The sequence below is a fragment of the Ptychodera flava genome, chromosome 1 (genome assembly GCF_041260155.1).
Source record: "Ptychodera flava strain L36383 chromosome 1, AS_Pfla_20210202, whole genome shotgun sequence".
NCBI classification, from domain to species: domain Eukaryota; kingdom Metazoa; phylum Hemichordata; class Enteropneusta; family Ptychoderidae; genus Ptychodera; species Ptychodera flava.
In genome coordinates this window covers 11,243,195-11,260,038 of record NC_091928.1, presented here as the reverse complement: position 1 = coordinate 11,260,038, position 16,844 = coordinate 11,243,195, and the positions used below count along the sequence as shown (strand labels likewise).

General features: G+C 37.9%; 1 protein-coding gene across 1 annotated transcript in view; it reads left to right on the top strand.

Annotated features, from left to right (window-relative positions):
* LOC139130106 (arylsulfatase I-like) overlaps positions 1-14,637 on the top strand; it is a 39,411-nt gene extending 24,774 nt beyond the window's left edge. Inside the window, exons 7-15 of the mRNA XM_070695830.1 lie at positions 6,792-6,893; positions 7,292-7,355; positions 8,499-8,596; positions 9,046-9,188; positions 9,631-9,689; positions 9,889-10,007; positions 10,961-11,003; positions 11,546-11,638; positions 14,158-14,637. Coding sequence (XP_070551931.1) covers positions 6,792-6,893; positions 7,292-7,355; positions 8,499-8,596; positions 9,046-9,188; positions 9,631-9,689; positions 9,889-10,007; positions 10,961-11,003; positions 11,546-11,638; positions 14,158-14,333 — 897 coding nt within the window. The 3' untranslated portion in view covers positions 14,334-14,637. The remainder of the gene's footprint in view (positions 1-6,791; positions 6,894-7,291; positions 7,356-8,498; positions 8,597-9,045; positions 9,189-9,630; positions 9,690-9,888; positions 10,008-10,960; positions 11,004-11,545; positions 11,639-14,157) is intronic.
* Positions 14,638-16,844: the final 2,207 nt, after the last annotated feature.

Here is a 16,844-nt window from a genome sequence, read left to right as displayed (position 1 = left end):
ATGGTTATCGGAATGTGCGACTTTTGAAAGTTGCGCATTTTATACTGTCTGTCATTATGAATGTTTTAGGGACGTCATTTTCTTTCGACTTACAAGTCAAACAATTTTGTATTGTTCTTGCATCTCTGTCTTCTAAGTCAGAAAAATGCCAACATTTCCGAAAAAAAGTGGCCTGTCACTCTGTCAACAAATGCCCTGCACAAGTACCTCAAACGACTTAAAATGTATCAGTAATTGAAGAAGCGATGGCTTGAGTAAACCAAACTCTGGCGAGGTCCGCACGGCACCTGCTGAAGAGCACACTAAATGACAATCCTATGAGAGTATGCAAATTTTGAATTCCTGAAGTGCCAAATAGTAAAAAACTCGGCACGGTACCCTACCGAGCATGTTTTCAAAAGTTTAAGACATATATGACTCAGATGCTACAGAAAAAAACTTTTATCAAAGTCGACAATACTTGAAGGTTAAAACATTCTATCAAGTTAACATTTTAATTAATAGACAATTGGAAGGAATAATGACAAATTTATGAAAAATAATTCCATTTAGTCAGTGATGGCTTTTTTTCTTTTAAATTAGACTCCTTTCTGTTAACAATTTTACTTTTGTGTTATTTACGATGAGAATGTGAAAATTTCATTCACAGCATGTACTAGCAATGATGGTTTCACATACTGGTTTTAAGTGATTTTCGGGGAAAACAGTGATTTTTCATTGTTTGATTGGTAGAAAATGTGAAACCATCTTTTTTCTTTAATACTTGTTTATTTAGTATGCAAGAATTCAAAAACTAGCGATATACTTAGTGTCAAGTCTCTCGGTCTTCCATGTCTTGCTCTCTGGCCTGATCTTGTGTACAAATATGATTCACTTTCATGGGCGTCATTTGACTGAAACTCTTCATCTACATCAGAGTTACAGCTATCACTGTCTCTGTCGATAGGCAGTGACAGTTTCACTACCTGTAAGCAGTAGCAGGGCAGCAGTTGTATTAACTTTGATAATTGTGACAGTATTTTGTTCTTCTTCTCCATACATCATGTCGAACTGTCCCGTATACATCTTGCACACACCATGTGTATGTTTACCGAGCATTTGTGTCATGACAATTTACTTTCAGTGTCGACTTAAATTCGATTATTACAAGTATTTATTTATGCGGGCTTTGTCGCCAAACATTCATTGTTGAGAGACAGCAAGAAACTGCATTTGATACATGGCATAGAAATATTTATAAAAAACTACCGATTACAGTTGTAGCTCATCCCCGTTACAAAACCAACTTGTTTTTATTTCAATTTAACCTTTAGCATTCATGCCTTCTAGATTTTTTCGATACAAAAGTCATTAACTGCGACAAAACGGTTCTAAAATTTGTACAATGATTTCTAACATTAGAACCATTGGATGTCATTAAAATGTTGTTTATTTTTCTTGAATCACCGAGCTTCCTGGCTTTTGTTTCAGAAATCGTAAAAATGAAAGGAAACCAAAACTCAAATCCCCCTTTAAGAGAGCTTAACCTTCAAGTCCCCCTCTACTTCCTCAATTTTCGAAACTCATTACATCACCATTTTTGTGAACGCAGCCGAAAAGTAACTTTGTTTTTGTGACGGGGCGTAATAGGCAACAGAAGCGAATCAACAACTATAGCTGCCGATCTATCCTGGGGAAGCATGGGCTGGGATAAGATCGATAGGGGATACAAACTGCACCGGCCATGACTCCGCTTGGTGTTGCATTGCCGGTTAATTAACACTCCCCTGTCATAACTTATGCAAAGAAGCTGGAACTGACGACGCAGAACTTGAACGTGTATTACGCATGGAACTGTGGCTAGGCGTCACGGCCCAGCCGTTGATACATGAGTCTGTCTGTGAGTGTATCTGCCTGGGTTGGTCCCTAAGTGAAATGTATCTACCTATAGTCAGTCCATTTTTACAACATCTTGGCTATGTCGGATACCGACGCCATTAAGAATAAAATAAGATGAGATACAATACTTTGATTTATACCGACGTAAGAAAAGATATATAAGTGTAAATTATCACTTTCCGTTGAGTGACAAGCTACAATTTTTTTGTTTTAAAACACACCATGAATAAATGAAAATGATAATGACAGCCCAACATTACAAATGCTTGAAATACAATAGAACGTGGTGTAGTACGCAGAATACCTCTGTGAGAAACATAGTTACAGGGTGAATTTTTAAATTTGTAAACGATGAGACCACGTTGTCCATACCGTGCTGATATTTCGTAGCACCAGTATTGTTATAGTCCAAAGAAAGAGGAATCGAAGCTTGATTTATCGCGTCCAAGGACGCTAACGTTTCGTGAGCGTGAAATATCAATTTCTCTCGGCCAATTTGGAATATTATGACACAACCGTGCGCCACGCAGAGCTAGCAAGTCACACTCAGCTAGTGTCTGGACTCGCTCATAGCCTGGCCCCTCGCCTAGTACATATTGCATAGCCCTGTTCGTTCTTTGTGAGCTGGTGCAGCCTGTTACTCTGGCTTAATGAGCACGAGCCTTCACCAACTCAGCCGGCTCTTGCTTAGCCAGGCAATACAAATGCACAGCCAGCTGCAGTGAGGGGCTTTGAGAGTGTCTCAGAGACCGTCTTGTGTCTACGTACTGTGTGTGCTTAGAAAACACATACTGTCTGTAGCAAACGTACAATCCCTCAAAATAGGGAGGGTTCAAATACACTTGCAAAGCATAGGCACCACTTCATGTGTATTGGTGTCATCCCTGCCAAACAAACTCGCCTAGTTGCGTATGAGGATCATTTTGAACGCCACTTTCTGTATGTAAATACTGTTGCGACTAAAAGTAAGCTTACATTTAGAAAGTGACCTTCTTGTTTGGAAAACGAGGATATATATATATATATATATATATATATATATATATATATATATATATATATATATATATATATATATATATATATATATATATATATATATATATATATATATAAGCAATCATATATATATATATATATATATATATATATATATAAGCAATCACACTAATCCATAATCCAATAACACTAGGTCAGAATTCCTAAGACAATAGTTGTAAACATAGACACAAAACAGCACAGAACAGACTGTAAATAGACGGTACACTAACAAAGTCAAATTCATGAAAGAAAGATATATGGGCCTCTGGCCAAAAGACCAAGAAGTGATGTCAGGTGTTTCGAAAATAGTAAGCGCATCCTGCCCCACATGTGGCACCCGCCATATATCAATCAGTAAGTCAGATAGGTAGTGGTCACTAACTAAGATCTAATGCCACTGATGCCATCAGCAATCATTTGTCAAAGAGAGATATTGCATTTATCAACCAACTTGCGATACCTGCCAAAAAAGCCTTTGAATGTAGAGGCAAGTCTGGCTCTGGTGTAACCTTGTTTTAACAGTATATATATATATATATATATATATATATATATATATATATATATATATATATATATATATATATATATAATATATATATATATATATATATTATATATATATATATATATATATTACAGGTTCCCCAGTTTTGCTTAGCATGGAAATTTAATGTAGAAACTAAATTGAACAAGTCATTGACAATGACATAGTCCCCACTTGTAATAGGAGTATTAGTGTTGATGGGGCAGGGAAATGTCATTAAGAAGTATCGCTGCAGTGTATATGTTGAGATCTGTGGGCACATACGTCTATGTCGTTGTTCCCAATTTGAAACACATGAGGCATGTCTAAGTTATGGTTCTAAATCGGGAAAAAAGATCAGACCTCTAGCTGTATTGGCCAGCCAAGAAATACATATGCGCATAATAAATGAGGTACAAGATGTGACATCTTAAGGTCTAATATCCTATCAAAATTAGAGGGTATAGAACTTGTGGTTACTGAGTTATGCATATATATGTATAATCAAGGTAAAAGGTCATCAAGGTCACGTGACATTTTGAAAAAAAAATTGTATTGCTTATTAATCCCTATATGCCAAAAATAAGACCTCTAGCTCTATTCCCTTGCCCAGAATTAGATATGTGCATAATTAATGAGGTAAAGCTTGTGTTGTCATAAGGTCTTCCATCCTACTAAAAATAAAGGAAATAGCACTTGTGGTTACTTATTTATTGAGTCAACATAAACGTATATTTTAGGTAAAAGGACATACAGGTCACATGACATTTGGTCAAAAAAGTTCTTTCCTATAGCTATCCCTATATACCAAAAATCAGACATCCAGCTCTATTGCCCGGCTCAGAATTAGATATGCGCATAATTAGTATGTGGCGCCATAAGGTCTTCCATCATACCAAATATGAAGGGTGTACCACTGGTGGTTACTAAGTTATGGACAAATATGTATATTTCAGGTCAAAGGTCATTGAGGTCACGTGTTATTTTGTCAAAAAAATTGTATTGCTAAGTTATCCCTATATACCAAAATTCAGGCCTCTAGCTCTGTTGGCTCGCTCGAAATTAGATATGCGCATAATTAATGAGGTACAATATGAGATGTCATAAGGTGTCCCATCATAACATATGGTGTATCACTTGTGGTTACTGAGCTATAGACAAATATGTATATTTCAGGTCAAAGGTCACCAAGGTCACGTGACATTTAAAAACTGTATTGCTAAGTTATCCCCATATACCAAAAATCAGACCTCTAGCTCTATTGGCTCGCTCAAAATTATATATGCACATAATTAATGAGGTACAATATGTGGCATCATAAGGTGTCCCATCATACCGTATATGAAGGGTGTAGCACTTTTGTTACTGAGTTATGGACAAATATGTGTTTGAGGTCAAAGGTCACCGAGGTCACGTGATATATTGTCCAAAAATTGTATTGCTAAATTATCCCTATATACCAAAAATCAGACCTCTAGCTCTATTGGCTCGCTCAAAATTAGATATGCACATAATTAATGAGGTACAATATGTGGCGTCATAAGGTGTCCCATCATACCATATATGAAGGGTGTAGCACTTTTGATCACTGAGTTATGGACAAATATGTATATTTGAGGTCAAAGGTCACTGAGGTCAGGTGACATTTTGTCAAAATAATGGGACATGACCCAATCTATAAGCCCCCTGGACTTCATCCGTGGGGCTAAAAACTGTGTCACTGCATCCTTTTTTGCAATATGAATACGATGAGAAACTAAATTTTTATTTTACTTGGCCTCATACTGGTACATGGAATTCTATGCAAAACTGCCTTATACACGGGAGTCTATGGAAGTGTAAACTAAAAAGTCCTCTAAAGTCCTGTATTTGATCGCGTTGTAAAACAAATTGACATGCATCTGTATGGGGTAGGGTACTATCCTTGTGCAAAGTTTGAAAGAAATTGACCAGGGCATGTCTGAGATATCTGCGTGAACGGACGCACGCACGCACGCACGGACATGACCCAATCTATAAGTCCCCCCGGACTTCGTCCGTGGGGACTAAAACACACAACTACATCTGAGTGTCTATGCACAGCAAATTTTTGGGGCTCGAAAAAATGACCCATGTAGGACTTGAACCCACGTCCCCCGAATTCAGTTCGGATGCCCTACCAACTGAGGTCTCATTCGGGGAAGAAAAAAGGCAAACAGGATGGCGCACGGCCGTATCGGGAACGAGTTTACATTTCAAATTTCAGCGGTATCTTCTTTGATCTTCATTGTCCCGAGGTGATACGTGGAGTTGAACAAGACCTTACATCATTGGCCATCGTTATGTGCAATTGATAGCACAGGAGTCATCGAAAGTGTCTGCTTGTCACCATAGCCGATATGCGTTTTGTTTTCTTTGTGTCGCTGCCATAAGCTTTAATACTCTTGTCGACTCCACGAAATACATAGTTTGTAACTTGAAACTTCCTATCGTTAATCTTTGCGTGGCATTGTGGACATGTAATGCTGTGATGAAACGATGCTCGAAAACCAGATGGGAGGATTTCTAGTACAATAATTGACCATTTTTGCCAGTTGATGCATAACATTCTCGAAGTGGCATGATTAGAAGGTCTTCAAAATTCCATGGGTAGAGCTTGTTATCAAAACACTCTACAACGATATAAACTATAAAAAAAATTCCCCGTAATTGCATATTTTGTTTTGTTTTGTTTTTTATACCTTATTTCTGGTGAATCTGTTATGCTTGTTGTGGACAGCCGATTAATTGTATTATATGTAAACGTCGGCAGTCATGTCTCACTGTCACGTCGCAGTGACTAACCATGTTGTCCACTTGCTTTTGTCGCCGATAGTAAAAAAATGGATAAATTCATCTCTTTATATTCGCACCCCTCATTCGGTTTGTTGCAATGTATATGGCTTTTTTCAATGTACGAATTAAGTTCTCTTCCGCCTAAATGCTTATGCTGGGTTATAGGTGTCGTCAAAAATTCATTAATACTGACAAAGCTATAAAATATACACCTTATACGTACCTTGATCTTATTTCAAAATTCTGCTGGCTAGAATATAGTTCTGAAAACCTTTCTCAATGTGGCCCATGCAACGACTTGTTACCTTGAGCATATAAGGACAAGAATTTACCTATTAAAAGAGCATGAGTTTAGCACAGTTCGTAAAAGATATATAACCTATCACTTTGCGTTTCGACATGCTCTTCGGAGCATGACAAGCAAATGTCCTTGGTATTGACTAATACATTAAAATATGTACAGCCATCTTTCATTAGGAGAATCTGTGCACAAGTTTAAATATGATGTTTTTTATTTACTTTGACCCCATAGGAACTTTTTGCAGAGAAAGCTGCAAACTACGTGGCCAATCACGACAAGAATGAACCAATGTTTATGTATCTGTCATTGCAAAGCGTGCACGGACCATTTCAGGTACATTGTTTATCATAAACAATTTTCTAATGCGAGTCAGATGCCCCTTTCCATGTGTATATTTCATTTTTGCGATCTGTTCAGGTTTAGCGTATCGAGTATATCACCTGGAAAGCAACAATAAAGAAGATTGTGTTAGAATTATGTACATACAATACCACTCTTTCGAGGGTCACATCCTTCACAAAACTACTCGAAGATGCTCGTTAGCAGAGCACAGTAGTGTCTGAGATCTCTTTTGTATCCATAAATAGAGAGGTTAAACCAGCAAAGATTTAAATTGTTTAATTATGTGAATGAGGTAAGTTCAGTACTGCAATGCAAACCCGTAATGAGTGCTTGTATTGTTTGAGATCGTTGCTTTATGACTGTAATTCTTTTCTCTACCATTATTATAGGTGCCAGACAAGTACCTTGAAAAGTTCTATTTTGTGAGCAATATGGGACGAAGAATTAAGCTTGGTAAGGGCATCGCCAGAAACAATATGAACAACGCTTCTTTTGAAGTTGATTTCGTCTGGCATTTCTTGTACAAATTCTCACCCACCCCTCCTCATTATCAACAAACAGGTTTGCTTTCTTTAGTTATGGTACGTATTCGACCGTTAAATTTTCAAACTTTTTAGTTCCCTTGGATGAACATTGACTTAACAAATATCAGGAACTACAGGAACTGGTGCATAATGTTTATGTTGCATAATGTTTAGTTGCATAATGTTTAGAAGCATAATGCATAATGTTCAGAAGCAGCACAAAATTATATCTTAAATATTCAGATGATATCAAATGACCCACAACCCATTTCTTTCTCTCTCAGTAACTTAAGAAACTTCGTGATTTGATACTGTGGGTAATAGTATGCATTAAACCACTCGTTTCGAACTGTTTTTTATGACCTTAGGTGACCTTTATCCTACTTAAGTATATCTGAGGGACTTTTCCCTTTAGTCACTTTGTGCAAGTGCGTGAACCCCATGAAGCTGGGGATTAAATTGAATAAATAGTGTACGGTGGCATCAGAGACGATGAAAATAATGACCATGGTGTACGAATGATGTCAATGACCATCATGATCATGATCTGACACAGTATGATTCTTTCAAAGAAAGGGATGGTGCTTCTGATAGTGCTGATGATAGCACTGAAAGACACGTACTTTGTAAAATTGATGTTTTATTCACAGATATGCCCTTTCAAGGTCCATTCCTCTGGTTTTTTCCTAACAAAAAGTGTGTTCAGAGTAAGTACGGCCGACAATGACATAGGAGAATTCTAAAAGCAGAGGAACAGTGTTTCACGCTTTTTTTTAGCTGTTGCATTTAACTATATACTTTGTGATTTTTTACGTGTATTCGCAAAAGCGTGAATGTGATAATATCCCTGTAAACTTTAATTGTAAGGACTCTGTTTTCTAGTGATGTGAAATCATTCCAATCCCTTTACAAGAAGAGTACCTATAACACAATGGCATTAGTCCTGTAAACTCTCCTTTTAAATCTTCGCAGATCCTTAGACGTTTGTTAATCTTTTCAAGGGGATCGTGCCAACAATTTCCGTGTTCACTAATAAATGTCTCACATATACTCCTTTTGTATTAAATTCAAGGAATGACGACAGCCATGGATGACACAGTAGCTGTTGTAGTAGAGGCCTTCAAGGAACATGGGTTATGGAACAACACTTTGTTGATATTCCTATCAGATGTACGTACAATATGAGAAGGAAAGGCGTGCTGAGATAGATACATATAATTGGTTAGATGAATGAATTTTGAGAATAACCGCCAAACTACTGGTATCAAGATTAACTAAAACTGTAGCTAGGTGTCAGAAGACGAATTAAAAATGTAATAAGCAAACAAGCAAAGCGCATCAAAGATTGCATAATTTGAACTGCCGATCGTCAAACTATAATCGCAGTTGGCGCCGTACACCCTTTCGAGGACTTATACAAATGTTGCCTGTCAACATGACACTTAAGTGGTACCTTTTCCGATAGTCTTAAGGTTAATGATATATTTTTAATCCTGAATGCATAATTGTGAAATCAATAAATGTATTTCTGTGTGTTTGGATTAGAATAGGGACACGACAAATTCGAGATAGCAAAGGTCATATGTGTTTTTGTTTATTTTTTTATCGTTTTGTTTTAGAACGGCGGACCAACAGCTGAAGGAAAAGATGGAAACAACTGGCCATTACGTGGTTCGAAAAAAACCTTATGGGAAGGAGGCACGCGGGTTGTTAATTTTGCTCATGGCCCAATGCTAGAGAAGACTGGCTATGTAAACGATGGGTAAATATGTAAATACATAAGAATATACAACCAAATACCTACCTACCTACCTACCTACCTGCCTGCCTGCCTGCATACATACATACATACATACATACATACATACATACATACATACATACATACATACATACATACATACATACATACATACATACATACATACATAAAGCACACTAGTAGACAGCCAGACAGACAGACCGACAGAAAGCATAACGTTTGACAAAGATATGGGCAAACAGATAAACAGATAGTCAGTATTATAACAGTAGATTATTAAATACCTGTCAAATGTAAACTTCTTGAATTTCAATGATTCTGTCACCACATAGTTAGGGACAATTCCGAGTGAAAAATCTGACGTTTATTATTGATCACGAGTCGTTAGGGACAATTGAAAGTTGAAAATCTGATGATAATTTTTGATCATGTATTCTTCCAGGATGATACATATCGTTGACTGGTTTCCTACTTTGGTGCACGTGGCTGGCGGCGAATCAGGTAAACATTGTCAAAGTTGTTATTTACAAGGCAATTACTCTTAGAAAACTTGTACATTTCAAGGTGTCGTTTATTTGTGATTGGAAGAGATAGGATGGAAATTGTACAGTTCCTCGTTATTTTGTTGTTGTTTTTTTGATATTTTGCTCACCTACTTGTTTGTTTACTCCTCAACTTTTATGTTAATACTTCGTTTCAGACCAAGGCATGGACGGTCTTAATGTTTGGGACACAGTATCCAAAGGCGACCAATCTCCTCGTACAGAATTTGTTTACAACATTGACGTCGAAGAAGATCCCCCATATCAAGCAATCAGGAAAGAACAAAGACTTCAAACGATAATTCAATCATCTTTCTTTTAAGTTAGACCTCTATCTACAAGCGTTATTTCATTCAAGCTGTAATTCTCTTCTTTCACCGTTTATTTTCGGTTTACATTTTGTAATCTTCTTTCAATACTTATATAGATTACATCATTAATTGTGAATTCATCATTCAGCGATGTGTGTCAAACAGTGTATTTCCTCTTGTGGAAACTCACAATATTATTTTGTATCGGTACCACACATTTTACCTTATACGCCTCCACTTAATAACAAATCCTTTCGCTCTGTGACGTTCGGGTTATATTCTGATGAATTGTCTAGTTGTACTATTTGAGATATGAATGTGGAGGACATGACATATGGATGTGGAGGACAAGAGGGACTACAAAAGAGAAAGAGTTGATACGCTCCTCTGAATGCGTTTTGTTGTACGCACGTCCGTACAATGTTAACCTCGCACGCGTGTTATCATACTGTGGAGTTTGATTAAGTGTCTGGTGTGCTTTGCAGAACTCAACAAGCCCAAATGTTGCTTATCACTAGAAACGTCAAAATTTACAACAAATAATCTTTGGCATCAGTATACGGCGATTGTTTCCCATATAGCCTTCGTTTTGTAAAAAAGACGTCCCTTAGCTAGTTTAACATGAATGATATATCTTTTCCAGTAAGGATATCTGTATTTTAGTACACATTTTCTTGCTGAATTTGACTTTTATACATAGCCTGATAGAATCATCCTCCGCCAATTTGTGTCAAAAACATTATCGTCTGACCATTTAATATTTCATTTTAATACACCTCACTGCTTTAAAAAGTGCCGACTCATATAGATATCTCGAAGAGAATTGAGTTCATCTGAAAACATTTCTTCGATAATCTGAGATGTAACAATAGGTTTCAAATTACGATACCTTACATTCATTGTTTCGTCATATTTCAGGGTGGGTGACTATAAGCTAATACACGGAAAGGCCGGTAACCCAAGTAAGTGCATTTTTTCTCGTTATCGGGAATTGACACACGCCTATGCCCTATATGGTCTTTTCACATAAATTTGCCTTCAAATTAAGGTTTGTAATCGTGAAAAATTGCTTCTATCGAAATCTTAAGATCTCATCATATTTTCACATAGCATTACAAAACCATCAATTGTGTAAATAAGGGAGCCGTCATTATTTGAATCCCTGTACCATAGAATTGAGGCGCCATTTTCTCCTTGAGCTAGTGGATAATCTTAGTGTTTTATGATGAAAATTAAGCAGGACTTTGCATAACCACCCAGAATGTAATGCATACCTGTACTGATAAATGATGATATACTATAGTGTTTACTTTTGTTCACTTTATTTGATTTAATTGCTGTCATAAATTTGCAATATTACCGCAGCTGAATATAATGTGAATCATATTCTAAAAATCCTATGATAGAGTCATTTAACTATCGCATTTACGATATGACATTATAAAGCTAATGAATACATGGTTTTGTTGACCTGTTTAATTGACGAACATACTTCTTTTTTAAGGTGATTGGGTGCCTCCTCCCGAAAACGATTGCCTAGGAGGCATAGAAAATGGCCGCATTTATAAAGCCTTCACCAGGCTGTTTAATATAATAGGTAAGACTTGGGGCTTACTCTAGTACCTGCAAATGATGTCTTTCATGGTTAAATACTGTTGCATAAGGACAGAATAGCGGGGTTTTTTTACATTCCAAACCATTGTGATAGTTTTTTGTTTTACATTTAGACGAACAACCTTGTTACGTTCGACTAGAAATCTGCAGGGGTCGTAAGTTGAAATAAGTTATATAAGACATCAGTGTTATAGTAAGCTGAAGTGTAGTTCTGATTGGAGCCTGTGCTTGTAGAAAATTGAAATATGTATCAATGATAAAAAGGATCCAGCAACTAGCCACGTTTAGTCAACATGGAAAAGGAAAGGTTCGAACAAATACACTTATACAGCAGCTGTTTTAAAGGCGTGGTAAGTTTTCAAATCGGTTGTTGATCAGATCTAGACGTCCTGTTCCATAAAAGTAAGGTCCGAGACATATGTCTCGGCCACAGTGATTGATGTTTGCGGTTTTATGTGGTCCGGTTACAGCCCGTTGATTGGTTGGAACCTTTCTCTTGGGTCTCATTATCATGTAGTGATCACCTCACGGCAATGTGATTAGGTGTCCTTTGTCCTTGTCATGGTCTCGTTCTGTAGTGTTCGCTACCTCGTAATAGAGTGTCCTGTTACTTCCTGGAAATCATTGTAGTAACCAGTCATTCTTGGTGTCAGCAACTGGTTCGGCTACGACGTGAAGACAAAGACAAGGGCCTAAAATCCACAAGAAACATGAAGCCATTCAATTTGGTTGTTTTATTTACTCTGCACGTTTGATGTTCAGCGATTCGCCCTTTTAATTGTAATATTTTGATGTCACAGTAATAGGTAGCACACATACTGTATGCATTTCCGAGTCCTTGCGTAAATTTGGAACCGTTTGGCCCGGTTATGATATCCTGTACAATGTGGAAAGAAGTCTGGTGGAACCGATTGCATAACATTAACAATGGTTACAGTGTACGTGCACCTAAATCATGACTCGAACGATCATTATTTCCCGTATTAAAAAGACACTGGCGAAATTTTGAACATCGTCTTCGTTATGACCAATGTCACCATTAATTGAGACGTTCAATAGTGATGTTGTAAATATAAATATTTTCGAGGAGAAATGTTGATGTGATAGATTTACTGATACTTCGATTCAGTTTTGAGAAATACCAATAGCATTTAAAACCAGGAAAAAGGATGAATTGTACAGGGCCATGCTGATTTAAGTAAGTTGACGATTTTGACGCAGAAATAGTTATAAGTATACGGGGTTAACAAAAATTGATCGAAATACTGCAATGAAATGAGAAGATGAATTCTTTCATCTTGAGTACTCACTGCTAATAATTTACATTCATTGCTGCTCTCCCAACCAAAAGGGAACGAATGTAACTCAAAAGGCTGTCCTACTATCCGACACTTCAGCAATGGGTCCTTGGCGAGCTAGCAGCGGGCCAACTGTGGTGTACCAACCACTGTACATCGCGAATAATACAGTAGGTCTTTTCGCATTAGTACCAATCAGAGTTCTGTATTTGCACGCGCAAGCTGTGCGTGCTCGGAAATTGAAAACGATCACTCGTATTGCATAAGTGTTACACAGATCACAAACCCTATCGTTTCGCAGTCGGTAGATTTCATATTGTTCAAAATGTTTCTGTTCAGATCAAATGTATTGTAGAAGAAAGGTAAGTTCGCACCAGCGACCGTAAAACTCAATCGTTACTAACTGGCATTCAAAGCCGAATAGACACGCATTGTTTCTCTGGCGAAAGCGGCCTTCTGTTTTTGTCTTGTACGTTGGGATCGAAAGACATACAAGGTGCAAATAATTTAAATAACTGGTAACCACTACGGTATCCAGGAATGGGAAACTACATTACCAGGCAGCGAACACTACAGGACGAGGCTAAGACAAGGATACAAGGTAACCAATCACAGTGCCGTGAGGTGATCACTACTATAATGAGACATTAGAGAAAGGATCCAGCCAATCAGGGAGCTGTAAGCGGACTTATAGGACCGCAAACACCAATCACTTTTTCTGGCATGTGTGTCAGACATAAATCGTAGGTCAATTTGAAATAGGACTAATGGAACGCAGAGGGACGTCACCATGCCGTATATGTCACTTTTCATCGGCTGCTTCAGTTCCATTTCAGGACCTTTGCTGCCGGGCTTCTATGTTTTTCTCAATGACGCTTGTTCGATTGAAATATAGCTTTTTTCTTCTTTTTGGTCTGTCAAGTTCCAGATACAACAACTAGAAATTACGTTAGAAACACATTATCAATTTAATTATATATTATAATATATTGGTCCACCTCCCAGGCACATACAAATTCAATCAGACACAATGCGCTTAACATAGCACTCGCTAGCGCTTATGCTAATATGTTGCATATTGTATCCGATTGACGTGTGTACAGCCGATCTGCGTGATTAATATTCCCATGCGAATTATTAAATCAACTAAGTGTAATATTTTTACACCACTTTTTGAACCATCGATATCTTCTACTACGAGCAGATGACCCGACCGAACGCAACGACCTGAGCGAGGCAATGCCTACAAAACTGGCAGAAATGATGGCAAGGCTTAAAGAACTGAAAGAAACTGCCTACCCGGTGGTGCACGTGCCACGGACAAAAGAAGCGGCATCACCTAAAAATTTTGGCGGTGCCTTCTCACCTGGGTGGTGTTAGAGAAAGATCTTGCGAGCTGCCAGTTTTAGATCAAGCCGGTTCAAATATATCAAGTGTCGAAATGATGATTCGAAGTTGTTCAAAGAGATCACATCATTGTATCAGTTGATTAATGGTGTCAAAATTCAAATAAATATTGAAGAAGTAGAAAGTTTGCTTACAACATCACTTCAATAATTTAACTATAGGATCATTATATTGTATTTTGATTAGTTGGTTTTTCTTGATTATTTTGCTGAACAAAATTATATCACTCACTTTCTGTCAGTCTGTCTGTAGAAATATAAATATCCTTGCAACCCGTGATTTGTGTGTTGTATTTTTTCTCTTTCTCCACATTTACACTGATCCAAGCACATTGTAATTCCGTCATTTCGCAGCGAGAATCCAAGTCATTGTCGTGTGTGAATACATTTTACACATTTATTCATGATAGCTTTTCCCCACACAGATTTAGACGTGGTGGGTATGGCCTATTTGGGGCAAAACGGCAGTACACACCACGTCGATTAAAATTCATGAGTTCACTTTTCTTGTTTACGCACACATTTATATCGATTGGAAATCTTGGGAATGGCCGTTACATCAGGCTGGCAACGCCAACGTGTGGGTAATAGAGTGAGCATGCACTAACCAAACATTTCACAATGCTTGCCGTATAGCATGAATGTACAACCACGGGGCCGTGGTACTACCTACGCTCCTGACTCGATGATCTTAGCAAACGACTTACCCTGGGGTAGAAAATAATTTTCACTTCCTCTGATCCATGGACTAACGTAACCGTGACCGCAAAATAAAACCACGGAGGCTACTACTAGTATTTACTAAAAAGTATTATTTCATGGTATCAACAGATGTGCGATGGTCACCTATTGGCCCTAGGACGGTATGAGTCAAGAGTACTCTGCAATAACTATGGCAAACGAAATACGTAGCCGTATTATACAGCTTATGCCACGCAGGGCGAACTTGCGCCCGGGTAGATGCCAGGGTGGTACTGAGCTGAGTTGTTTTTTTATTAAAGTACATGTAGTCTTTTATCCTGGCAAAATTTGCAGCAACCTAGGTTTGTATACGTGACAGCTTTTCCCCAACAGATTTAGACGTGGTGGGTATGGCCTATTTGGCCCAAATAGGCCATATCCAACACGTCTATTAACATTCATGAGTTTACTTTTCTTGTTTACGCACACATTTATATGCATTGGAAATCTGGGGAATGGCTGTTACATCAGGCTGACAACCCCAACACATGGGCAGTGAATTAGCGATCTTTCACTAAACGAACGTGAAAAACAAACGAGAACGTCGTGTTACCAAGCATGCTATTGGTCAGCTTTTGTCACATTTGCATATCTCGTCGCCAAATCTACATCTTGATTAGACGGAAGACTAATTAATTAGTAGCCGATGAGGACTCATCACCTTTCATCGTCTTTCGTCACATTATAATATTCAGACACTGCTTTGTATTGCCGCCATGGTAGCGGTTGATGCATGCCTTCCAATCAGAGAATAGCTTCGCGTATGACAGATGGATAGCAGGACTGTGAATGAGTGTCGATATAAATGCACGCCTGTCATCGTGTTCCTGCAATTCTAGGGATTTGTCATTTGGAAAGCATGCGGTGTTTCAAGTGTTGTGGGCAACACAACCTGTTTAACTCGAGTCGCCCCTTGATACATTCACGTCGCCTATAGAGGTCAGCGTTAACATCTCTGAATATTACGTCGCACATCTATCACCTTAGATGTATTTCTTCATTGCAATAAGGGAGAGTTTTTAAAATCTATTTTGGTTTCGATGGTAACTCGGTCAAAAGGACAAGAAAAATCCCTTGAATAGCCCAATTTTGTAATCAAATAAAATTACATTGTGGAACCGTCACAGTCGCGTTGCTTGGCTGTTCAGAATCGCATGACGTTATGAATATTCTCTGGGATGGGTTTCGGCGATTGTGTCTCGAACTGTCACAAGACGCATTCCCTGTTGTCAGTTTTGCGGCCAAAATCCACTTACACGATATTCTCGATACCATGTGGTGAGTACCTAATCTGTGACACCAGGGGAAAGAACTACAGTCTAGATTGTTGTGTCATTTAAAATAACAAGGGATAATTTCGGTTGCTGTTGTGCATCGACTCTGGAATGGCATTGGATATTTCGAATGATACACATTTATTTGCTAATGATGGATAAATTAACAAGTATCCGCTTATGACAAAGTTTCCAGCGAATCAACTAGTTGGTGAGAATCGGGTGTATCGCATAATATTCAATCATGATTTTAATCGGTACCACATTTACATCAAGCACATATTTTCAAGACCAACGAAGCAAGAAAAGGATTGTACCGCCAACCCCGTTGGTTCAGTAGTTGCTGATGTGTGCGCCTTTCTTGCTCAACACCACATTAACTTAGTACGAAGACTGCGCTTGGGAAAATCTCGCAATATTTTGTTCAATCAACCAGTTTCGTTAGCCTGGTTACTTAATATAAGTGAATG